Source organism: Oncorhynchus tshawytscha, linkage group LG12 (assembly GCF_018296145.1).
Source record: "Oncorhynchus tshawytscha isolate Ot180627B linkage group LG12, Otsh_v2.0, whole genome shotgun sequence".
Lineage (NCBI taxonomy): Eukaryota > Metazoa > Chordata > Actinopteri > Salmoniformes > Salmonidae > Oncorhynchus > Oncorhynchus tshawytscha.
In genome coordinates this window covers 65,948,252-65,974,758 of record NC_056440.1, presented here as the reverse complement: position 1 = coordinate 65,974,758, position 26,507 = coordinate 65,948,252, and the positions used below count along the sequence as shown (strand labels likewise).

Here is a 26,507-nt window from a genome sequence, read left to right as displayed (position 1 = left end):
TTACCTGTCTGCTAGGCTTACACAGGTTCGGGCGTTTGTGAGGGGCTCACAGGGAACGCTCCCTCATGCCTCATAGACAGCTTTCCAGTAACCGAAGGAAACTGGGTCTTGTATGGGAGGAGATGGAGGGCTAAGGCCTGTTAGGACACCCACAGCAAGCTAAGACAGACAGCGGCCATCTTTTGAGCCTACTGTAGGAATTACATTTCAGTGTATGAATGTGTTTTACTGTGTATTGCTAAAGCATATGTGCTGCGGTAAGTTTCAGAAGTCTGGGGCGATGGATGGTTTTGTTGGTTTGACTAATTCTGTTTCAGTTTTGTGGTGGTGGGTTGAGGTAGGCCTCTGTCTCCCTGTCAGAATCATATCAGATTAGCTCCAGTTGTTACCCACACACATTCAAGATGGAGAGAAAGGTGAAATGGCTGAATACTTTATGTATGAGGAGTGTGTTATTATTCCACAGAGGTTCCTCTCAGACACCGAGCAGTTTACCCATCTGTAATATCAACATGGCTTTGGAAGGAACTCACCCTGTCTTATACTGTGCACACTGACTACCTATCACCAATGCTGATTGATAGCTCTTTCTCTCTCTCTCTATCGGTCTCTGTCTCTCTCTCTCTCTCTCTGTCGGTCTCTCTATCGGTCTCTCTCTCTCTCTCTCTCTCTCTCTCTCTCTCTCTCTCTCTCTCTCTCTCTCTCAAAATAACCATACATTCAACAATAAGTATACAGTAGAGGACATGTGCAGGTTGTTTGGTCTGTCAGACACTGTCCCTCATCTTATGGCAGGCAGCAATGTAGTGCGCTGCCAACCCACAGCTCTCTGCGTCCTCCCCCAACAGGATGGGTAGCCTATCATCATCAGAGAGGTCTTTGAAACCTTGAATAAGGGTTTCAAATTTGGGAAAATGACACTCTCTAATTGTTTTATATATATTTTTTTACATATTGTCAGGAAATGCAGCTCCGTCTCAGGTTCTACTGTTGTGCAGTGGTTGCACAGCCTTTCCTCTACAGGGAGCCAGGTTTTCCTGTGTCTACCCTTCTCAATGGCAAGGCTGTGCTCACTGAGCCTGTACTTTGTCAAGGTTTTTCTAAGGTTTTGATCAGTAACCATGGTCAAATATTTAGCCACGGTGTACTGTCGATTTAGGACCAGATAGCACTGCATTTTGCTTTGTGCTTGTGTTTGTGTTTCCCAATAAGCAATACAGTTTTGTTTTGACTGTTGTAATTTGGTTTATCCTGATTGATTGGATGTTCTGGTCCTGAGGCTTCAGTGCGTTAGTAGAACAGGTTTGTGAACTCAGCCCCAGGACCAGCTGGATGAGGGGACTCTTTTCTTTGCTCAGCTCTTGGCATTGCAGGGCTTGGTAATGATATGAGAGGGGGTAACGGTATTTTAGATGTTTCCAAAACTTAATTGCTATTTTTTGAGTTTTTATTATTGGTGGATATTGGCCTAATTCTTCCCTGCATGCATTGTTTGTAGTTTTCCTCTGGACATGTAGGAGAATCTTACAGAACTCTGCATGCAGGGTTTCAATGGGGTGTTTGTCCCATTTGATGACATCTTGTTTTGCAAGTGGACCCCACACCTCGCTGCCATAAAGTGCAATTGGTTCAATGACATATTCAATTAGTTTTAGCCAAATTTTAATAGGTATTTCAATTTGAATTAGCTTTTTAATGGTGTAGAATGCCCTGCGTGCTTTCTCTCTCAGCTCATTCACAGCTCATTCACTGGTGTCCAGTTGAGCTTATTTTTAAACCTAAGTAATTGTAGTGTGTGCAGTACTCTATATATTTTGTACCAATTGAGAACTTTGATCTAATTCCCTGAGATCTGGATCTTCTCTGGAAAATCATTATTTTAGTCTTTTTGGGGTTTACTGCCAGGGCCCAGGTCTGGCAGTACTGCTCTAGCAGGTCCAGGTTCTGCTGTAGGCCATGTGCTGTGGGTGACAGCAGGCATAAGTCATCTGCGAAGAGTAGGCATTTAACTTCTGAATTGTGGAGACTAACACCAGGGGCTGAGGATTTTTCTAGAATAGTGGCCAATTCGTTAATGTAAATATTGAAGAGTGCAGGGCTCAGATTGCAACCCTGGCGAAGGCTGCGCCCCTGGTTAACGAATTCTGTTATTTTCTTATCAATTTTAATGCTGCACGTATTGCCAGTATACATTGATTTAATGATGTCATATGTTTTACCCCCTACACCACTTTCAATAACTTTGTAGAACAGTCCTGTATGCCAAATAGAATCAAATGCTTTTTGGAAGTCGATAAAGCAAGCGTATATTTTGGTATTATTTTGGTGGACATGTTTATCTTATCAGGGTGTGTAGGGTTTAAATATGATCAGGTGTGCGATGTTTTGGTATAAATCCAATTTGGCTTTTACTTGAGACATTGTGCTTATTAAGGAAGTTTAGAACTCTTATTATACTACATTTATCATACTACAGAAAACCTTCCCCAGGTTACTGTTCACACAAATGCCTCTGTAATTGTTAGGGTCAAATTTGTCTCCGTTCTTAAAGATTGCGGTTATGAGTCCTTGATTCCAGATGTCAGGGAAATAACCTACACTCAGGATCAAATTAAACAGTTCTAATATAGCCAATTGAAATTTTGCACTAGTGAGTTTGAGCATCTCATTTAGGATGCCATCAGGTCCGCATGCCTTTTTTAAATTTGAGAGCTTGAAGTTTCTTATAGAGCTCCTGGTCTCTCTATTAGTCTCTCTCTCTCTCTCTCTCTCTCTCTCTCTTCTCTCTCTCTCTCTCTCTCTCTCCTTCTCTCTCCCTCTCTCTCTCTTTCTCTCTCTATCGGTCTCTCTCTCTCTTCTTCTCTCTTTCTCTCTCTATCGGTCTCTCTCTCTCTCTCACTGTGTCTCTATTGGTCTCTCTCTCTGTCTATCGGTCTCTCTCTATTTATCGGTCTCTGTCTCTCTTGCTTTATTGGCATGACGTAACAATGCACATATTGCCAAAGCTTATTTGGGATATTTACAATATAAAATGAGAATGAAAATTGTCAACGGCACAACGTTGACAACTCTCTCTCTCTCTCTCTATCGGTCTCTCTCTCTCTCTATCGGTCTCTCTCTCTCTATCGGTCTCTCTCTCTCTCTCTCTCTATCGGTCTCTCTCTCTCTATCGGTCTCTCTCTCTGTCTGTCTTTCTCGGTCTCTCTCTCTCTCTCTCTTTCTCTCTCTATTGGTGTCTCTCTCCATTTATCTTGTTCTCTCTTTCTTTCTCTCTCTGAATCCTGAGCTGATATCCTCCTTTGAAAAGGTAATGATCCTGGTGTGTTGAGATTATGTATGTGCGCTGCACAATGTAATGGCCCGGCTTTTTATTGCCTGCCGCATACTAATCCCACAACTGAAGGAATGAGATGACACCTGCAGGGAGCTGTGTGTGAGCCGCAGCCCCACATGAAAGAGCGGCCATTAAAAATGATCAAAGAAATTACAGCACTCTGCCGCACAACACTGCTCTCACGCCTGGCTAGGTGTACATCCCTGTGCCTGTCCATATATACACACACACACACACACACACACACACACAATTAGTATCTCTGTCTGATGGAACTTTTCCATGTGATCTCTGTGGAAATGTCCTCACTCTAAGTTGCCCTAGGCTTTCTACAGACCCTGATACACCCACACTTGCAGATAGGAGGAAATGGTGGACATGCATACGCTCAAGAGTTTTCCATACCTCCACCACAGATGATTCATGACAACTGTTTCCCAATTGAATATTTATTTGCACTTTTCTTTATCAAGTAGCCACTTGTTATATCAACAAATAGTTTGAAGGATTATTTGTCTGAATAGAGGGTTGTTTCTAGCATGATAATTGAATCGTGTTAAGATGTTATTAAAACTGAATGAATACTAATGCTGGCTTATCTGCTGCTGATTTGAACGACAGTGAATCTGCTTGTATAGAGTTGCTAGTCAGAGCCTGATATCATGTGTGGACTGTGTCAGTGACACTCATGGGGCCTGTAGGCTGTGTAGAGTCTATACCTTCTCTTCATGTCTGGTGTCAGTCCATCTATCTTTCTTGTTCTCTCTCTCATTATCCCTTTTTCATTGTACTACCGCTGTGTCTGTCACTGTATTTATCTGTCTCCTCCATTATCTCTCTCGCCCTCCCTCTCTCTCTCCTGATCCCTCTCCTCCTCTCTCCCCCCTCTGTCTTCTTTGCCCCCTCTCTCTCACCTGATCCCTCTCCTCCTCTCTCCCCCCTCTCTCTGTCTTCCTCGCCCCTCTCCTCCTCTCTCCCCCCTCTCTGTCTTCTTTGCCCCGTCTCTCACCTGATCCCTCTCCTCCTCTCCCCCCCTCTCTCTGTCTTCCTCGCCCCCTCTCTCTCACCTGATCCCCCTCCTCCTCTCTCTCCCCCTCTCTCTCGCTCTCCCTCTCCCCCCCCCATCTCTGTCTTCCTCGCCCCGTCTCTTTCACCTGATCCCCCCCTCTCTCTGTCTTCCTCTCCCCCTCTCTCTCTGTCTTTCTCCCTCTCCTCCTCTTTCTCTCTGTCTATCCCTCTCTCCCAGGCAGGTCTCTCTCCTCTGCAGCGTGTCCATTTTGTGTGGCTACACAGTGTGAACCAGGCAGCTGCTCTTATCAGTGGGCCCAGTGTGGAGAGAGATGACATTTTACTGCAGCCAGTCAACCGCTCCGCTCCTCATAACACGTTCACTCTCCCTCTCTGAGCAGAGACACACTGATAAATGCAATTTCATTTCCTTTAGAGACCCAGAATAATACTCTTTTGCTTTGTTAAATGGCCGCTCTGAAATGGCAACTGCTCCTAAATGTGGCGGCAGAATGATGAGGACGGAACTTTGATGACAAAGGAGAGTGGAGGAATGGAGAAATGGCTTTGGCCCGAGATGCAAAGCAGTTCTGAATTCTTCTCATTGCAAGTGATTATTGTAGCAAGCATATATTATTTGATTTATTTTCTGTCATGAACATAGAGCGCTCCGAAGCTTAGAAAGATGGTTATCTTGGGGAGCCATTTTAGTAAAAGATTCCTCTCCTCTCTTCTGCCCCCTCCCTCCCTCTCTCAGCGGTCCATTTTAGAGCCACGCGGCTGCATGGTTTGGTGGGTAATTTCACTGCCTTTTCATGTGTCGGAGGGCGAGGAGTCCTCCTCCATTAGGTAGTGTCTTCTTGTGATGTATGCGCAGAAAAGCAATCTGATGTTTATTCATGACTTTCAAGGCAATGCCTTAGCTGAGCCCTCTGATTTCCTTTTAAGGAACAAAACTACGTGAGATTGAGACTTCCGCTTAAAGGCACAGAGAGCCATCTTGCAGCACTTCTCCCTCCCTCTCTGTCTCTCTCTCATCTATCCCTCGTTTTTTCCAATCTTCTTTTAAATTCTCCCCCGATGTTATTTCTGTCAGCTTTAATTTACTTCACCCTCAGAAAAAAAAGATCACGTGGTTATTTCCCTGTTACTGTGCCGGCAGGCTCCCCATCTCGCCTCTGTACTTTGTTAAGGACTTTGATGAAGAGATGAATTTTGAGAATTTTTCTGGAAGGGCAGCATGTTAATGAATCAGCACCACCATGAGACTAAATGGCCTTTTCTGGTCATGCACACAAGGGCAGAGCATCCCTGGTGCTAGCTAGAGACTGCCCCACTGCCCTCCCTACCACTTTCTCCACCCTCCACCTCCCAGAACGTCAGCCCACCTGCTCACGGTGCTGACCTATCATCCTGTACAGCTCTGTAGTAATCTCCAAGGCAAGCTAACGGCCGGTTGTTCACACTACATTTTGTCTCCAAACCCAAATGAGCAATAAAGTAACCATAATTTGAAAAGCTAGTCCCTATTTGTCTTGTAAATGACTTTTTAATGATAATCAAGCCACATCCATCCATCACGCCAGCACACGCCCATGCAGTTCTGTGATGGGACTCTTCCAATGGCCAAATGGTGTCTATTTATAATCCCAATGACCAAGTTGCAACAAAGCATAGCCTCAGTGCCCTGAGGCAGTAGCACCACCTGTCACGACTAGCAGGGCTGCTGCATAGCTCCTAAATGGTGGCTCTTAGAAATGGGGGGTTGGATGGGGGGCCCTGGGATCCATTGTGCAGCTCAGACCCCACACAGGAACATATACAATAGAGAACTGTCAGCACTTGTAAAACACTAATGTTGAGCACTGTTTGTTTTGTGCAGGCCACACAGCATGTAGGCCATCTTTTAACACATGAACCATTGAAAGCCCAAAAGAACCCCAACGCCCCCCTTCTTCACCCCCACTCTCCCATGTTTGGGGGGAGCAGCTTATGCTTATTAACATGAGCCCGGTAGTATTTTCGGGCTGAACATAGAGGTGCACTGGAGCATGAGTGAGGCAAATGACTCCCTTTTGGACTTAACATATGTAATGTTGCACTAATCAACACGCGGCCCGGCGTTCCAAACTGATATTATACATAATGGAAATGTGGCGACCGCCGCAAATGCCAAAGAGAGCGAAGGAGCAGGGAGAGAGGAGGGAGAGCGAGGGGGCAGGGAGAGCGATGGAGCAGGGAGAGAGGAGGGAGAGCGAGGGAGCAGGGAGAGAGGAGGGAGAGCGAGGGAGCAGGGAGAGAGGAGGGAGAGCGAGGGAGCAGGGAGAGCGTAGGGAGAGCGAGGGGGCAGGGAGAGCGAGGGAGCAGGGGGAGAGGAGGGAGAGCGAGGGAGCAGAGGGAGAGCGAGGGAGCAGGGAGAGAGGAGGGAGAGCGAGAGCTGGCGTAACCGACTGATTGTGGGGCTGTCAAGTTGATTTGCATGAAAAAGGGTGGGCTAATTGCAACATTTAGCTGCAGCGTGGTGATAATACAGAACAGGATTACTGAAGGACACAGAGGGGCTTTTATTAACGCCAAGGATTTCCTGGGGTTTGGGAGAGACGCACCACCACCTTCTGTTTCTGTATGAGCCATTCACAGCTACCACTCACCTACTGTCTGGCAGCCGTGGCATATCCATCACAACACACACACACACACACGCGCACTGCCTGAATCACTGTTTCAGCACCCGCTGCTCACCAGTCAAACAGCCACACCATATTTACGTGTCATTACATTGACCAGCTCTGCAGAGATGGAGAAAGTAAAGTTAACTGCAGTGAAGGGCTAAGGCTGCTGAAAAGTGTTGCATGGGGGGAGGAGGTGTTGGGGTTGCTAGAGCTGCCGAAGGCAAGCCTTCTCTTTCTTCTCTTTCTTTAATAATGAATGATGGATGTTTCAAATTAGAAAACAGTGCTGAGAAAATCCAATTCAGTGGCGAGCTTTGGAAGGAGGGCATAAAGAATAAGCAGTGGACTTCTGTATTAAAGGTCTGTTTGCTCACAAAGGGACCGCTGGTGTATGATTTAACATGCCTGGTGTATGATTTAACATGCCTGGTGTATGATTTAACATACCTAGTGTATGATTTAATGTGCCTGGTGTATGATTTAACGTGCCTGGTGTATGATTTAACATGCCTGGTGTATGATTTAACATGCCTGGTGTATGATTTAACATGCCTGGTGTATGATTTAACATGCCTGGTGTATGATTTAACATACCTGGTGTATGATTTAACATGCCTGGTGTATGATTTAACATACCTGGTGTATGATTTAACATACCTGGTGTATGATTTAACGTGCCTGGTGTATGATTTAACGTGCCTGGTGCATGATTTAACGTGCCTGGTGTATGATTTAACGTGCCTGGTGTATGATTTAACGTGCCTGGTGCATGATTTAACGTGCCTGGTGTATGATTTAACGTGCCTGGTGTATGATTTAACGTGCCTGGTGCATGATTTAACGTGCCTGGTGCATGATTTAACGTGCCTGGTGTATGATTTAACGTGCCTGGTGCATGATTTAACGTGCCTGGTGCATGATTTAACGTGCCTGGTGTATGATTTAACATGCCTGGTGTATGATTTAACGTGCCTGGTGCATGATTTAACGTGCCTGGTGTATGATTTAACGTGCCTGGTGCATGATTTAACGTGCCTGGTGCATGATTTAACATGCCTGGTGCATGATTTAACGTGCCTGGTGCATGATTTAACATGCCTGGTGTATGATTTAACGTGCCTGGTGCATGATTTAACGTGCCTGGTGCATGATTTAACATGCCTGGTGTATGATTTAACGTGCCTGGTGAAAATGGGCTCTATTAGGTACCATTAACAAATCAAGCAGGCCCCACCCAGAGTGGATCTGGGGCTCTCAACCAGTTGTCGTGGCCTTTGTCTTTCCTTACTACGCATTGATTTATAGACCATGCTCTTAATCTCATTGGCATGGAGGAACACGATTGAGTGTGTGGTTATGTGCGTGTGTGTCTGTGCTTGTGAGGGGACGGGCGTTAGGACATGGATCAATGCTTGGTAAAGCCTGTGGATCTGGTAATTTACCATTTGTTATCTCTCTTAACTCTCTATCTTTCCACAGACTTCATTCCTGTTTATTTCTCTCATTCTCTCTCATCTCTCCATCCCCTCAAGTTCAATTAGTTACGTCTCATTCTCCATCACCCACTTTGGTACCCACTATTACGCTCTCATAAACCTCTACTCTTCATCCCTCTCTCCCCTCACTCCCCCATCTTTCTATCCTGTCTCCCCCTCAGTCTCCCCTGTCTCCCCGATCCTCCTGGTCCTTTTGCTGGTCTCTGTGATATGCATGGTCTCTTTGTGATGGCAGGAATCTGTCTCTAATGAAGCCAGCATGACCAGAGAGCAGCAGCAGCAGCCAACCAGGAGGATGTCTGGCCTTTCACTTGCTGAACAGAGGGATTGGCTAATATCCCTGTCCACCACATTAAAAAAGAATAGGAAAAATAGACATTCCTTTTTAATGATCCGTTTCTTCTGAGCCGGGACGCAAAGAAGGCAAATCCATAAAGTATGGAGAAATCAAAATGGAATAATAGCGGTGTTAGTTGTAAAAGACACATTTCCTCTGTGTTCTCGCTGTGATCGGCGTAATGCTCCAGATTGGCACTGAAAAAAGGGTTCATGCTTTTGGCCTATTGGATGAGGAAAGAGGTTTTCAAGGTCCTCTATGACGTCTTTTGTGCCAGTCATTTAAAAGACTGGACATGAGAGAGGAACAACTGCTGGAGTTACAGTCCAACTCCCCCAGCAAGGGGAGGGTTAGTAGCTAAGTTACTGCAGCTTCACCCAGCTATGCTACTCTCTTTATGAGTGCATGTGAACATGATTCACTGCAGTAGGAAGGACATTACTTGCACACACACACATGCACTAGCACCCAGTCAGGTGTCAGGTAGGCTACACTGCCGTAAAAAGCAGTGTTTCCCAGTAAAGATGGCCATATATTTCACTGCGGCGTGAAAGTGTTATTCTAGGTCGGATTCTCAAGTTCAACACGGCTGGCCTGTAGACTTCCACAGCTGTAGGGATTGTGTGTGTTTTTTATCTTTGGTGTTTGGCTTTATATTGAGGAATTTTATATGCTTGTGATTTTTTTTTTCATCACAATGGCGAGTTTAAAAAGGTTTGGGTTGGACGGAGGACAGCTCGGAGCAGTACATGTTAGTTTTATTTGCGCTGCGGCCTTGTATGAATGATTCGAGCAGTGTTCAACTGGGCCTCGTGTGTATAGTGTTTAAACAGCTACAGATGCAGGTCTGTGTGCCTCAGAGAGCCTTTGTTTAAGTTGGCTACCTCTTTTGAGCAGTTCCTCTAACTTCAGCCGTGGGATTTGCCAAAAAAACCTGAAGAAATGTCTCTTTCGATCCAATTAAGTCTGTCATTGCCCTTTAGCAGTAAACTGTGGAGGCAGCAAATTTTTTCCTCAGCCAGCAGAGGTCATATTGTTATGCATCTCCCAGCCTATGTCTATTCTTATGAGCGGACCTCTTGCCTTTTCTCATCTCATTCTCATTCTGAGGCCGTTTGGATGGGTGGGGAGTTCTGGGCCGACAGGGTTCTCCTGACAGAACTGTAAATTCTGTGCAACACGTAACTTGAAGTGCTTCCCCTTGTCGGTTTGAGCGGCTTAGGTCATATTAGATCAGGGCTGCAGTAGATCCATTAGGCCAGGGTTAGGCTCACCTCTGGGATGGACTCTGGCTGGCCAGCATGCAGTGCTGCACTGTGCCTCTGGCAGCTGTTGGGTGTCAATGACAGAGAGAATATGGCCAAGTAGAATCAGCATTTCCTTCGACTGAAACAGCTATGATGGGAGGATATAGCCTAGGTGTGCCTATGAGCCAGGGGATTGGCGAGGTAGATTCTATTTGGCAGCTGTATACCGGAGAAAGATAATAGACACCATAGAAACAGAATCCATGGTAGAATCCATGGCAGGGGGTTGTGGTGGTTGTAAACGCTGTGGTGGAGGTGATTAGGGGAGTCCGCAGTAGACAGTGGGAGTAGTAGTGGTGGCTGAAGCTGTGATGATGAGTATGTATAGGAGGGAGACAGTAGTAGTGCTGGATGAGATGGTACAGTACAGTAGCAGCAGCAGCAGCATGGGGACTACAGGCAGCCTGCTGCTGTAATGAGAGAGTGAGCTGTCAGAGACACGCGTGTAATGGCTCCCCTGCCAGCTTCCTGGTTCAGGCCCTATGGGATTCAGCACAGACACTCAGTTTCTCTCTCTTGCTCCCTGGCTCTCTCTCTTAGGCCTGATCAGAGACCATGTCAGGCCTCTCATATCCTCCCAGCTGCTGTCTTCTTAGCTCTCTCTCTCTCACTCACACACACACACACACACACACACACACACACACACACACTCTATCTCTCTGTCACCTTCTCACTCGGCACACAAACTGAGAATGGACATTCAGGTAGTACATCTCTCAGGCTCTCCTTTCTTCCTCCCCTTCAGTCAGCCTGTGTGTACTGTACAGCTCCTTTCAGGGGAGTCTATTCCCAGTGAAGAGGGCAGGCAGCAGCTTCACATGGGGCCATCCAGTATAGTCACGCAGTGATGTCACGGTGTCTATATTTATATCTCTCTCTGACAACCACTCTGCTGTAAGCACTGCTCTGCTGCTGTAGCACGTCCATGGTCAGCTGACTACTACTGTACACCACCTCCTGCTAGTCCAAGGTCATTTTCACTAGGCCTCCCTCCCAGTCACTCATTAAGACCAGATTGGGAGTTGAGATGTAGCTAAGGTATAGTCTACTGTACGAGTTACAACAACTAGTATGAAGACTAGCTTGTACTGTATGAGGGCCCAGTTCAGGGATATCTATTGCTCTCTGTTGATATTGAGGATGCAACATGCATTTCAGGATCATTTCTCATACTATTCTAGCAGAGGAATGGAGTCTGAATCAGACCCTCCCCAGCCTCATCTGTAAATGCCCCCCTATGCAGCTTCGCTGTTATGACAGTCATGCTAATAACATCCTCTACCCAACTTTAAAGGCTTATTATCATATTGTCCCGAATGATTGACAGTTGACCTTCACGCTAGTTTATATTAAGCCAGTGAGACAGTGCGGGTCACCTCGATCGCCTCAGTGACACCGTATTAATACTAATCTGATAGAATTACCAGGAACCAATTAATGTGCAGGCCTGGACTGGGCAGTGGTTAAAGATATATTGTTAGCTCTCAGCTGGGCCTGAGCTGTAGCACACACACAGGGGTGCAGATTTAACAGTAGGCAGCGTTCCCTGTAGCCGTGCAGCGTAGTGTGAGGCCACAAGGTGAAGCGGTGCTGCTGTGGAAATGTTTAGGTGAGGTTCCAGTGCCCCTGTTTGGCCTAACGAACACTCATTAGTCAGAGAGAAAATGAGGGAGAAGAGAAGGGGAAGAGGAGAGTGGTTAGTAAACCAGGAGTTCAGTTTAGCTGTGTGTATTAACACTACAGGCATGGTGGAGGAGGGTTGTCGAGGGCTCTTTGGGTTGTGCTGGAGAGCATCTGAGTGTATCAGTCTATTTGAGGTGCAGACACTCTCACTCAATAACATCAAGCATGCTTACCTGCTGCCTAATGCTCATGCTAATTTGCTTATTTTAATATCCACCGATTTCTCTTTCAGCCCCTGTGAATGGTAGCAGTGAATTATAGACGGCGACACAGTGACTCTCTCCCAATGATTCCCACAATGTATTCTGGGAAATCAAGGTCTAGGGGGCTAGAGGCTTTGGGTTGTTGTGAGGGGGACTCCCCTGGATGTAAGGCAGACTGACCATGTAACAATATACCCTGCTAAGACCCACTGACCCCAACAACCAAGGGTTCGCCTGAGGAAGAGTGCAAGTCCTGAAATAACAGTGTTGAGCCAGGGACTGATCCTGATACCTGAGAAGGCCTGTCTGGTTGTGTACGGTCATCAGTCACTGGGAGGATATAGTCACATTGTCACCTCTTTAATGTTAGCACAGAGACATGCAGCTGTACGTTTACTACAAAGGCCTTGAGGCTGTAAACCTCTGGCTGGTGACTGGGCTACACACGGTGACGAGCCCCACGGTGCTAGGCACCTGAAATATGCTTTAGGTGTCAGTGTGTCAACCCTATTCACAATGGAACAATAGTGCACTGGATGGAGTTAAGCATGTGATAGCTAGGCTATTTAGGGAGTATGCCTGCCTACCCATGTGTCCTATATAATGGTTATTTCATTCATGAATACATAGTTTATTAGGCTATATTAAATCTGTTAGAGGAGGAGGAAACTACTCTTCAGCATAAGTGAGGTCATCTGATAGTTGTATTTGAAGTGACCAAGTGTCTCTCTGGTCACTTTGGCCACATCCCAGGTGAACACAGGTCATCTGCAAACTAAGTTATTTACCAATGATAGAATCTTCTAGACTTTTCATCTACAGTTTGGTAGAGTATATGTGTACCACTGAAACCAGGCTGTAGTGTCTCTGTCCCCCTCCCCATGCACTGTGCCATGCCTGGCCTCTCTGTGCTGCAGTAGGCGAGTAATGACCTAGGGGGACAGGCTGCTCTGGAGGTACAGTGGTAAGAAAAAGTATGTGAACCCTTTGGAAATACCTGGAATTCTGCAGAAATTGGTTATCAAATTTGATCAAATCAAAGTTCATTTGTCATGTGCGCTGAATACAACAGTGAAATCCTTACTTACAGGCTCTAACCAATAGTGCAAAAAAGGTATTAGGTGAACAATAGGTAGTTAAAGAAATAAAACAACAGTAAAAAGACAGGCTATATACAGTAGCGAGGCTATGAAAGTAGTGAGGCTACATACAGACACCGGTTAGTCAGGCTGATTTGAGGTAGTATGTACATGTAGATATGGTTAAAGTGACATATATGATGAACAGAGATTAGCAGTAGCATGTGATCTTCATCTAAGTCACAACAAAACAGTGTGCTTAAACTAATAACACACAAATTATTGTTCTTTTCTTGTCGATATTGAGAGATCTCAGAAGACCTAAGATGAAGAATTGTTGACTTGCATAAAGCTGGAAAGGGTTACTAAAGTATCTCTAAAAGCCTTGATGTTCATCAGTCCACGGTAAGACAAATTGTCTATAAATGGAGAAAGTTCAGCACTGTTGCTACTCTCCCTAGGAGTGGCCATCCTGCAAAGATGACTGCAAGAGCACAGCGCAGAATGCTCAATGAGGTTAAGAAGAGTCCTAGGGTGTCAGCTAAAGACTTACAGAAATCTCTTGAACATGCTAACATCTCTGTTGACGAGTCTACGATATGTAAACACTAAACAAGAATGGTGTTCATGGGAGGACACCATGGAAGAAGCCACACTGCTGTCCAAAAAAACATTGCTGCACATCTGAAGTTTGCTAAAGTGCACCTGGATGTTCCACAGCGCTACTGGAAAAATATTCTGTGGACAAATAAAACCACAGTTGAGTTGTTTGGAAGGAACACACAACACTATGTGTGGAGAAAAAAAGGCACAGCACATCGACATCAAAACCTCATCCCAACTGTAAAGTATGGTGGAGGGAGCGTCATGGTTTGGGGCTGCCTCAGGGTCTGGACAGCTTACTAGCATCGGTGGAAAGATGAATTCCCAAGTTTATCAAGACATTTTGCAGGATAATGTTAGGCTATCTGTCCGCCATTTGAAGCTCAACAGAAGTTGGGTGATGCAACAAGGCAACGACCCAAAAGACAGAAGTAAATCAACAACAGAATGGCTTCAACAGAAGAAAATACGCCTTTCTGGAGTGGCCTAGTCAGAGTCCTGACCTCAACCCGATTGAGATGCTGTGGCATGACCTCGAGAGCAGTTCACACCAGACATCCCAAGAATATTACTGAACTGAAACAGTTTGGTAAGGAGGAATGGTCCAAAATTCCTCCTGACAGGTCTGATCCGCAACTACAGAAAACGTTTGGTTGAGGTTATTGCTGCCAAAGAAGGGACAACCAGTTATTAAATCCAAGGGTTCACATACTTTTCCTACCCTGCACTGTGAATGTTTACACACTGTGTTCAATAAAGACATGAAAACGTATAATTGTTTGTGTTTTATTAGTTTAAGCAGAATGTGTTTGTCTATTGTTGTGAATTAGATGAAGATCAGATCAAATTTTATGACCAATTTATGCAGAAATCCAGGTATTTCCAAATAGTTCACATACTTTTTCTTGCCACTGTACAGAGGAAAGTGGCTCTACTTTGACAGCAAAATGACCTTCTCTCTCAAGGTCAAGTGGTGTTGGAGGGTAGAATGACTAAAAGCTCCCCAAACCCTGCCTGCCAACCACTGGCACTACCCCATTATTCTGCACCCACCATGGTGACCACACTGGCTTGTTGTGCCAGGCTGTATGTGCCGTCCCCCTGTGTAAGAAGGCTTTTCTGTGTGACTGTCAGTCTTTCTCATGGGTTATTGTTACATATTTCATCAGGCCCTTTTGTTTGATGTTGTTTGCCAGGGAAACCAGTCTCATGAAATCTGGACCGTACCACCTCACTTTTTTTTGTACCTTTATTTAACTACGCAAGTCAGTTAAGAACAAATTCTTATTTTACAATGACGGCCCAACCCTCCCCTAACCCGGACGACGCTGGGCCAATTGTGCGCCGCCCTATGGGACTCCCAATCACGGCCCGTTGTGATACTTCCTGGGATCGAACCAGGGTCTGTAGTGCCGTCTCTAGCACTGAGATGAAGTGCCTTAGACCGCTGCCCCACTCAGGTGGGTTTCCAGTGTGACTCCCAAATGATGAAATGGAAGGACTAGTAAGTGGTAAGGGGTGCACCCTGCTGCATAATAAAGAGGCCCCTTATGCATATTAATATGAGCACTCTGCATAATGCCTACACCATGTGACACGCTCAGTAGCACACAGTCATCCTGTCGGTTAGGCTTTATCTTGCCCACGTTTCACTACTATTATTTATGTCCACATTCCTCCATACAGGGATCCCCTACCTCTTACTCATCAGCCCCACCCTCACCCATCTTAACTCCTCCGCCCCCAGCTGCCAGCCTCGTTCCCACACACTCCTCCCTCACACACACACTCATGACTTCTTCAAACATACGGCGGAGGTGTGTGCGATGCCAAACGAGAACCTCGTTACCTCCCCTCCCTCTTGGCTGGCTGGTGGAAAGCTTTTGGAAGAACTACAGCGACATCTGCATGTGCTGCGGCTGCAGAGCGCCAGGCTGATACCCGCTATGCTGCGCCGGGCTTCTCCTGCCAGACTGCTCCCCGCCGTACCGCCCCTCCGCCCACACTACCCCTCCGGCTCTCATTACTCAAATGACTAAACAACGCTAATTGTGCGGTGTGTGAAGCTCGCTTCATTTGAATATTCCTGCATATGGCCTGAGGGGATTTGCCTCGCAAGGGGACGGACCTAGCCAGGAAGTCTTGAAGTTTGGGCATCCACAATTAGCTGAGCCAGGCGGGCGCTGCTCTCTCTGCACGGGGCTTATTTTACCTGGAGTTACGCCGATTATTTTTTCTTTTGAATTAAACGACACAGCGAAGATCAGATCCTCCTTTATTTGAGGTTTAAAGGCCTCAACATTCTTAGTAACTTTAACTGAATTTATGATGGGAAAAAATATATATATACCTTCTAAAAAAATTTTTGGGGGGGGATTATCATATTGAAAATTGACAAAGTGTGAGAAATAAAATATAATAAAAATAAACATCTTTAGCAAAGTCCCACGATTGATTTTATGTTGAACTGAAACGGTGGGGGGAGACAGAAACGGTCCACAATCTGTACGCCTTAATTAATAGTGTGTGTGTGTGTGTGTGTGTGTCTTGGGAGCCAACAATGCACCCCTTGTGTCCCATCACAAAAGGACAGTGCGCCAGACAGAGGGGGAGGGGGGGGATTTCTGGAATCAGAAACAATAGATTAATCGCCTGTAATGATTTAATACAGGCAATCAGAGTCCAGGCAAGCATATTAATTTGCGCATAAATTACACAACATTTATTTTTCAGATCGGGGGGGTTAGCATGTGTGGGCAGTTGGTTTTGTCTTTTCCCAGGGACATCATGGTGAAGGTTTGCGACAGAATGCCCCCAGCGATTCCCACGCCTATCCCTGTGCCGCAAGTCACCAGGTTTCAGCTCCCCTGGTCCCACACCCCGACCTGCTGGCGCTGCCCGCCCGCTGCCAGTCGCAGCTTGCCGCCTTGCCAAGTAGAGAATGTTAAACCATTACAGCAGGTCAAACATAATTAAGAGCAAAATGCCCGCTTCCTCATCATGATTTTGTTGTATTAATGATATCCAGAGATCATAGAAAACATATTTGCGATTTGTTCTCCGCTAAGTCTTCTGTGAAAAAATAGGGGGAAAAAATCCATTCTGTGACAAGGTGCTGTAATTAAAGGGAGCACATTTTTTTCCAAATCGTCCTGCAATAATTGACTATAACCATAGATATCCACATCATTTACATACACACACACACACACACATACTGTATGTATGACGAGTCCTTGCTGCGCAGATTGGAAGACACTCAATTAATCCGAGTTGGAAAGGTTGAGCGCGCCCACTTTTTTTTAATTAACGTTGAATTAAAACGAATTGGCAGGTTGCCGGAAAGCAGGCGCACGGCTTTGAAGATTGCCATCGCATAATGAGTCGCTCTTTCCTTTTTTACACTTTGGGCTCCTCCATTTCCACTCCCTCGCTCTCCGCTGCCAGTTGCCAATGTGCCTTAGCGATTTAATGATATGCAAATGAAATATGCATAAAACCATTCTGCTGAAGGATGATTAAGCACAGAGGACATTAGCCTGTGCCCGCCACAGTGTCTGTTGTCTCCTCTCCATTCCGCTTCGCCCGGCGCCAACGACAGACACCACTGGAACAAAGCTCAATACTAATTATAGGAGAACACTAATAATATCCAATTGAGAGAAATTAAATTCCAGGCAGGGTATATTCTCACTTCTGTTTTGTAAGATCCACATCCAGAGAAGTGAAGGCAAAGTCCCCAGAGCTGAGGACTGGAGCTGTAGAGAGCAGAGAGGAAAGGAGAGGAGGCAGAGACCAGGTTTTCCAGGATAGCACTTGAAGAGACTAGCATTGCCAAGCATTGCAGGAGCTTTTCTCTGCTTGTTTGTTAGTAGTGTTGCATTATTTGAATGCTGTCTTATTATAGAAGGAAGGAAAATATCCCCCCTTTCTCAATTTCTCTCTCAATTTCCCCCCTTTCTCCCTCCAGTTTTCTGCTGCGAGCTCTCATTTTTTGGTAATCCATTTGTGTAATGAAGACGTGGCGCAATTAACATCCCCCATGGAATTAAATAAAAGGCCGATCATCCAAACCTCATTAGCTCCGAAAGATTATAATATCCACACGCGTTCCGCCGTGAAGGTTACGGGAAAAAACACAACAGAATTACGAATTAAACCGTTAATTGTGTATATTTGGATCGCGGTTTAAGCGACCGCAGCTTAGATGCCCAAAAAGATGCCACCATCCATACCAGCCTTTCCTTACTGGTGGCAGCCTGGCTCTGACATCTTGGTGGTGTATGCCAAGACAGTGTAGGAAGCACAAAGATCTTATAATCCCTCCCTTTGGATGGCTTCTTCAATTATTCATATTCCACAACCGTGCCCTGTTGTCCAACAAGAGGGGAAAAAAAGTTTGGGATATCCATTTGTGATGGCCGATGGCTGATGTTGATTTCTTCCTCGCTAAATGTTATAATTATTCCGGTGCAATTAGTGAATTTAACGAAACCCTCCAATCTGTCTGTTTGCAGCGGCGCCTATCCTTGGCTCTGTGCCCGATGCCAGTGGACCTCGCGGGAACCACGGCAACGTTCTTCCGGACCCCGTAAGTACCAAGACCCGCGACCCGAACCGGTTGGTACCCCATCTGCATCTGTTCCTCATAGTTTACCCCTTCCACTTTACGCCAATAAAAACACTGGAAGGGTGGAGTTTGGTAGTTCCTTTGGTTGGTTGGCAAGGAGGGGGCAAACTAAAAAGCGTGGGTGAGGGGGTGCCGAAAGTGTTCCCAAGGCCCCCCTACCCTAGCCTGGAAGAGTTGCGGGCAGGCCAGCTGGGGTAGGGTATCTCCTCCACACCCCACCAGTGTGTGTGTCTGCAGCCAGGGCTGCTGCATCTGTCCCCCTGCCTCCTGTGCCCCTGCCCCCTCCACTGAGTTCCAGCATGTCTGTTGTCTGTGTGGCATCCCCCTCGCCTCAATCTGGTTCCCATACTGGTGGATGCTGTATAGAGCCTACAGCCTGAGCCATTCATCTCCCTGGTGATTGCTGTGAATGTAGATAAATCACAAATCACACACACACACACACACACACACACACACACACACACACACACACACACACACACACACACACACACACACACACACACACACGCGCCTGCCTCTCTGGCATAGCTTTGCTTGCTGCTGAAGTAGATTTTCATTCTTTCTGCTTTTGCCTTTTATTAAAATTATTTTTAAAGAAGTTGTTCCTGTCACGCATAAATCCCACACACCTGGAAGAAACCATGATGCGCGATAAGTTTTTCTTTGGCGAAAAACAAAAAGTACAATTTAAACGAACGCAGAGAGAAAAGTAAATGAATTCCTGTCTGTCCGCTGATTATAATTTGTGTTGGAGGTTCATTAGTATGCATATTCATGTTTGCAGTTTTTTTTCTTTTTGTGTGTGTGTGTCTTTGTAAACAGCTGCTGTTGAGACCTTGGCACAGTCCCTCAGGTCCTTTCTTCCTCCCTCCTCTCTTGTGGCAGGCAGGCGATTGGCAGGTTGGCAGCATCTGCGGCAGGGAGGCAGGCAGCAGTGCCCATGGTAGACATTCCTCACTGCAGTGCCTGCCAGCTGGCTTGATGAGAGCTGGAGGAAAATGGTGTGGTGGGGGGGTTGGCACATAAACCCGCACCCGCTTCAAACACTCCCCTCCCCACAGAACAGCTTGCCGCTTTTGTTTTGTCTTGTTTTCCCCTCTTTGTTTTGTTTGAAATCTTTCCCGTTCCTTTCATTCCGTCCGTCGCGCTAATTAACAGAGCAAACTTTTGTTGTTCTAATTAGTCATTTGAAGCACTTGATGGTCTTTGTTTGCACTTGGCTTTCTTTATCTTTGCCAAGCGACCCACGACGGGTGCCCAATCGTGTTGATTTGCTCTTGATCGTTGTGTACCATCTCTCACCCCCGTCCATTTTTCCGCGACAGATCCCACCGCGTTCCCGCTGGTACACCTCTCGAAGATCGTGGGTACCAAATCACCACCGCTCCCCGGGCATCCTCAGAAGCGGTGACTTTCCCGCAAATCCGTAACGCCACCTTCCAGATAGACATGGTGCCTTTTCATCGCCGGTGTTTTCCTAGGGTGCGCCGTGACTGCCGAGGAGCAGGTTGGCATGGCGTACGCTGCCTGGCTGGCTGGTCGGTTGCCTGGCACAGGGGGTTGTGCTTGAGAAGGGAGAGCAAGAGAGAGAGAGAGGGAGGCGCTTATTTTTGTCCCGCCCCCCTGTCATCTCTAGGACAACACCACAAGCTGCAAGTTTCTCTATGTTGGTTGTTCTCAAATTTCCACTTCCCCCACCAGTCCCTTGTGGCAGAGCCCATTTCCTTAATCTCCCCTGGTCCCTGGCTCCTTCGCCAGCCCCCTGGCATCCTGCGCTGTGGTCCACCTATCGTCTTTTGTTTTTTGTTTTCAAGCCGATACGTCCTCCCTCCACTCCTTGCCACCATGCTATGCCAAGCGCTCCATCCCAACCCCCAAGGTGTCCCCTGAAATGTATCCAGGTGCACCGCTCTTCTCTTCCCATCGTCAGAAGGCTCCTTTCTTCTGTAATCTGGGGCAGCAGATGTTCTCCTCTTCTCCTCTGCGGTGGCGTTGACTTGACGTTGAGCCTTGGCTCCAGAACCCCATCCGCACTCTAACTTCTACTATTTGTAAAACACCCACCCTCCCCAATAAAGTCCCAACCCTGGCGTGGCACTAGCTACCAAATCAGGCGGGGGTCTTTTCGTCTCCCTGTCTACATCTAGCCGCCTACCCCCGAGAGCGAACGCGAGTCCGCCCTGGCGCTACCACTGACTGGATGGCACTGTGCCAGCTTCTCTCTGCCATCATCTGCATTCGCTGCTTGTTTCTCTCGCTCGCCCACCCCCTCTCTTCTGTTTCTCCCTCTCTTACCCTCCCCTCCTTCTCCACCCGAATCCCCCTTTTGTTCTATAGGCTTGACATTAATTAACATGTGGGTTAATTGACTCTAAAAGCTGATTAATTGCTCTTAACATCTCCCATAGACTGGCTAGCTTTGTGTCGCGCCCCGCGCCCCCTTCTGCCTGGCACCGTCTGTGCCTCTACCTTGCCCTAGCTAGCCTCCAAGTTGGCTGGTGCTAGTAGAGGAGCAGAGAGATAGCTAGCCCTGCAGCCAGCAGCTCTGGTATAGTGTAGTGTTATAGACGTGAGTGAGCAGTGCCCCTACCCCACTGTACACTGGGAAGGATCTCAGGCTGCTTATTGGACTATAGCTGATCGCAGTTGACGTTTTGCTGTCTGATCCCACCGCAGGATGTTGCAATGGCATTTTGTTATAAATAATCAAAGTCCTCCTGCAATCACCTCCCACCCCTTTTTCTATCTACCCTTCTCCTCCCTTTTTCACCCTCCCTCTCTCCACCCTCTCTGTCCCTCTCTCTCTTTCTGTCTCTAAACTAATACACTTTCACACCAGCAGATACCAACTCTCCTGTCCTGTCTTGCCTTTTCACTCTTTTCTATGACCATCTGTTTAGCTTTTTCCCATTTTTTTAAACGAACTTCGAGGATTAAATGGATAACGAATCAAAGTTGTAAATAAATTGCCATGTTTTTGGTCGTTTTTCTAATAGCGCTCCTTATGTACCGTGCGGTAATTATCTTTTCTCTCTTGTTGTTAGCGGTTTCGGGGAACCTCGCTGAGAATTAGCCTGAATTAGCTACATCTGTCATATTTGATTAGGTAATTATCTTGGCCACACCGCTTTCTGTCTTTTATTTTTTCTGGTCGTTCTGAACGGAGCTGATGAGGTTAAAAATGAGAGACAGAGCGGGTTTTAATTATTAAATAATATGCCCCCCTCTGAAAGGGGTCTGCCAAGTGCCGTTAATTAGCCAGGCTGCTGCTCGCATTAATAGTCAAGGTAGAACAGACTCATTAAGACACAGCAACGCTCTCTCCCTCTCTCTCTCTCTCTCTCACACGCACACACACACAGCCAGGTTACCAGGTGCCTCAGGATATACAGTAGGCTTGCTCCTTTAGTCTATCATTCCCCTCTCTCCCTGCCTGTGTTTAGATTTGATATGGGTCTGGTCGTAAGCTGTTTAATTGCTGATGTTCTTAGTGTTGACTCTTTTCCCTGCGATCTCCCTGTTGTGTCTTTTGGTGGGGCGGTGAGATCCCTCGCAGCGGCTCCGTCTGGCGCTGGTGTTTTGGGGAGGCTGCGATAGGATGGTGAGACGGGGCGCTGGCACACCACTCCACAGGGCTGAATCTCGCTATTCTCTCCTCTTTCACACCCTTTAGTTTTTCCCCTGTTATTAAATAAAAAGGAGCATGAGGCAACTGAGGCAACAAGAGGCATCCATTATGCAAATTAAATGCTATTTGCATAATGTCTTACGCCAGGAATATGCAAATGGAGCGTATAATTTATGAGCTCCTGCATCTGTCTCAGTGTTCCCATAACTTACAAAGAGGATATTTTTGTTCTACACCCTCTCTTCTCCCCTCTTCTCCAGGCTGGCACAGACACACACAGTCTCACACACACCATACCCATGCAAAACAAGCACACACTCTATTCTCACAAAAGGGTTGGTGGCTGTGTGTACCATGGCTGGCAGACTGATGGGGGATAAGGAGGCAGGCTAAGGAAGGGAAGGGGAGGGTTGGTGTGATGGAAGACATGGTGAGAGGGGCACATAAAACCCCTTTACAAAGGAACAGTAGCAGAAGCACATTTTCTATAATAAATTAAAGGACACTAATGTGGGCCGGATGATGGGAAGCCCCTGTGCTTTTTGACTTTTGTTTTGTCTTTGCGAGAGAATATGGTCCTGCCTCTTCTGGCTTTCTTTGATGCCAGCTTTTGGACTTGAGATTTCTGCCTGTCACAGGAGCTGGTAGCTAATCCTCATCTGGAGGGTTTCCTCAGGAGTCAGTCTGAAGAAGACAGAACAGCGCCGGCCGGGATGGAGAGGAGAGAAGAGGGAGAGGCTGCATCTGAAGGCATGTGTGTCGGCTCCCCTCCACACAGCCTCCAGTACCCAGGGCTGCAACATGTCAACCCAGCCCAGCCAAGTCCTCCTCACCTCAGCACTGCTACAACCCGGACCAGAACTAGGAGAAAACCCGGAAGCATCCATGTTGTCTGATCTGAACCACAACTGTTTTATTTGAGCCTTTTCCTCCTCAGCCTTCTGTCCCTGTTTTTTTTCCTCACCCCGGGTTATTGTAATCACCAGACTGTTTTGCATACTTGATCTGTGGCTAATGTCTGAAGTGACAATACCACATTGTTGAAGAGACAGAAAGCCACAGACGACATGTGTTGGAGAAAAACACGCCCACTTCTGCACTACGGTGTTGGGTATAGAGAGACAAACTTTGGATGGTTTCGCTGTGTTTGAAAAATACATTTCTCTTCAGGGCCTCCAGACCTCTTTTTTTTCCGTCCTCGTCTTCTTGCTGGCGACCTGGTGGCTTTTCCTCTCTTTGTATGTGTCCCACACACGGATGGATGGCAGCTGGGGAGGCTGTGTGTATGTGTGCCAGGACAGAACCCCCCGTCACACACAGGACCAGTGTGCCCGCCTCCCACTGAGCCCAGGGGCATCTGCTGCCTACTCCTCTCTGCTTTCCTGGTAGCAGCTAAGCATTGTAGAGTTCAGAGATGATGCGGGCACCGCTGTGTGTGTGTGTGTGTGATGGCTTTCTGGTATACAGCTCAAACACTCACACAGGGTGTGTCACCTTGACTCCAGGCATTGCAGGATTCTCTATTGCAGTGATCAGATCTCAGTATTGGATGGACAGAAGATTCTTCCATGGGAATATTGGCTTTGCTTCTGTATCCGTGCTGTGTGTGCCCATGGCTCGGGCTTGGACTGTCACTCGCTAGGCTATACTGTACTTACAGCCTTCGGATCCTGCTACAGCCACTGTTAATTAGAGCGCCGTGATCATTATCCGTATCCATTTAATTCATCGCTGCTCTCAATTATCGTTTCTGATTCACATTTGTTTGTTTTGTGTATATTGGCGCAGTGTGATTGGAAAGATTTTCTGGGTGTACGTATGTGTTATTTTTGCAATCGCAATTATATCAGGAATTAGCGTTTAACTGCTGGCTTAATTATGCCGCTCAGACCTTTCATTATTCACATGCATGATAATGAGATTCTCAATGAAATGTTGAATATTCACACCAACGCACGTGCTATGAATATCAGCTGCAGGTCATCAAGAGCAATGTATAACAAATGGCATTTCCAGTGTTTGTTCTTTTCCATTACATTTCCCTTACATTTCCCAAGTGTTCATGTAGTTAAATCGCAAAGTGCAATTGAGACTATAATTGACAATACAAACGCAGAGTAGTAGTCATTGGCTAAATTAGCAATGTCAAATATAACTAGGTCTGTGTTTTTTAAATCCATTTCGCCCTCATTTTCTCTAACGAGACCAGCAATTGTTAGTTCACAGTTTAGTTGCCCTATTTTTATTTTTTATTTTAAATCTAATGTACTGTAGCCTATGTGACTCTGGCTCATTATTTTATGTGGCACATTACTTTCACCTGGCCCCTGTCAGTGAAATTGTTGCTCTTATTTTTATTTATGTGTTGAACTGACGTGTGGAGCTATTCTGGCATAAGTGAGAAAGTAGATTTAAAGCCCTGAAAATACCTCCACACTTCTTGTGCTCTCATCAAACAGGAATAGAATTTCATTTCATTCTCCGAAAAAGCCAAAGAAAAGCAATTTAAAATCTGATTTAACTTTGGTTTGAAGTTCTTTTGGAGGTCTGTACAGGACAGCTGAGTGGCCTGCCATTGCCACTTGTATATATCCACAGTCTGGAAAAAAAAATATCAGGGCATTTGGGAAAGCAAATAAAACTGCATTTAAAGGGAAATGGGAGAGAGACAGAAACGGAAAGACATGACATTGGGCTTCCAAAAGGATGCTTTGTTTCGGAAATAGGCCCACCTTTGCTTTAGATTCAAACTGTGTGTTTGGAAGTCTTGATCACCAAGTTTCTCAACTATTTCATAAGCACACTTGATGATACGAATAACAATGCACGAACGGACCAAAGAGACACAAAGTAATGTATGATTGCAGTTTGCTTAGGTTTTGTGCTTGCTAGTATATTTAAAATGTATGTAGTTCTGTCCTTAAGCTATTGTTGTCTATTAAGGTTCTGTATTATGTCATGTTTTGTGCTTTTGTGTGGACTCCAGGGAGAGAGCTGCTGCTTTTGCAACAAAACTTGTCCCGATTGAGGCTGATTCCCTGACCTGTCAATGTTCTTAATTTGCTGTTTTATAATTTTGTTATACTCCTGTGAATTCTGTTTTTTTTTTAGTGCCTATAGTTTTTCATGTCGTCTGTCTAATTGTGTAATGACTTGGTGCTGCCTATCTTGGCCAGGACACTTTTGAAAAATAGATTTCAAATCTCAATGAGCCCTTCCTGGTTAAATAAAGGTTAAATAAAATACAAATAATAAGTATACAAATAAAATCGTAAACCCTAGTAACTGCATAATACAAACAGCAGATGTTTACTTTGGCTAGTTGAATAGACACTTCCTGTTGAAACCCCAAAATAGTTTTGAGCTGTAATTCTATTCCAAAAAACGTAGGAGAAAATATCACAGTATCCTAACCAGCAGTATTGTGATGCAGCATATCAATGTATACAGCATTGACTCCCACAATTCCAATAAGGTGTAGGCCTAATTAACTGTGAATGGTTCAGTGGTGTTCATCATGTTTTCAAGTTTGAATGTTTTAAATGCTGTTATTGCACTACTTACGTGCACAATGTTGTATCAAAGAGGTGTGTTAGAAAAAATAAATGACCAAAGCATTATTTACCACGATGGCTTATGTTTTCCTTGTGATATGGATGTGTCTTTGAGCCCTTTGCCAGTACACAGACACATACAGTGCCTCTTCTGGTGACTCATTTAAGCAGGAAGACATTATATGGTTATGTGTCAGTCTCAATACCTCTTTCATAGTATTGACTATGCAAGAGGTTGTAGTTAGTGTTTAGTTAGCGGGGCTCAGTGTCTGCACTACTGCAGTAACGGCAGTTTAAATGAACATTCTAATGAATATATGAGTATAGCTCCTCGTAAGATGAGTAGAGCCATTGAGCACTTCAGATGGGCTGTTAGAGTGTTATGCCATCAGTTAATTTGTTGAGTTAATTAGATTTCTCTTCAGTATAGAAGCCATGTTATTTGATACCCTCAGTCAATCAGCATGTTATTTCTGGCCTCTAGTTATGTGAATGGAACAATAATGACTGTCTTGGCCACAAGTGGGTGTTCAGGCTGGTGATGCTCTTTGTTAAGGTGTCTGATGAATGTTTGAACTTTGTGTTGGAGACATACATGAGTTTCAAGAGCTTAATACTGTAAAGAGTTGAAGTCTGAAGTTGACATACACTTAGGTTGGAGGCATTAAAACTCGTTTTTCAACCACTCCACACATTTCTTGATAACAAACTATAGTTTTGGCAAGTCGGTTAGGACATCTACTTTGTGCATGACACAAGTCATTTTTCCAACAATTGTTTACAGACATATTATTTCACTTATAATTCACTGTATCACAATTCCAGTGGGTCAGAAGTTTACATATACTAAGTTGATTGTGCCTTTTAAACAACTTGGACAATTCCAGAAAATGATGTCATGGCTTTAGAAGCTTCTGATAGGCTAATTGACATAATCTGAGTCAATTGGAGGTGTACCTGTGGA

At 45.7% G+C, this 26,507-nt stretch overlaps 1 protein-coding gene across 3 annotated transcripts in view; it reads left to right on the top strand.

Annotated features, from left to right (window-relative positions):
* LOC112264199 (centrosome-associated protein CEP250) overlaps positions 1-26,507 on the top strand; it is a 220,402-nt gene that overhangs the window by 22,058 nt on the left and 171,837 nt on the right. For all 3 annotated transcript variants that reach the window (XM_042330938.1, XM_042330937.1, XM_042330939.1), the window contains exon 4: positions 18,243-18,316. In XM_042330938.1, coding sequence (XP_042186872.1) covers positions 18,243-18,316 — 74 coding nt within the window. The remainder of the gene's footprint in view (positions 1-18,242; positions 18,317-26,507) is intronic.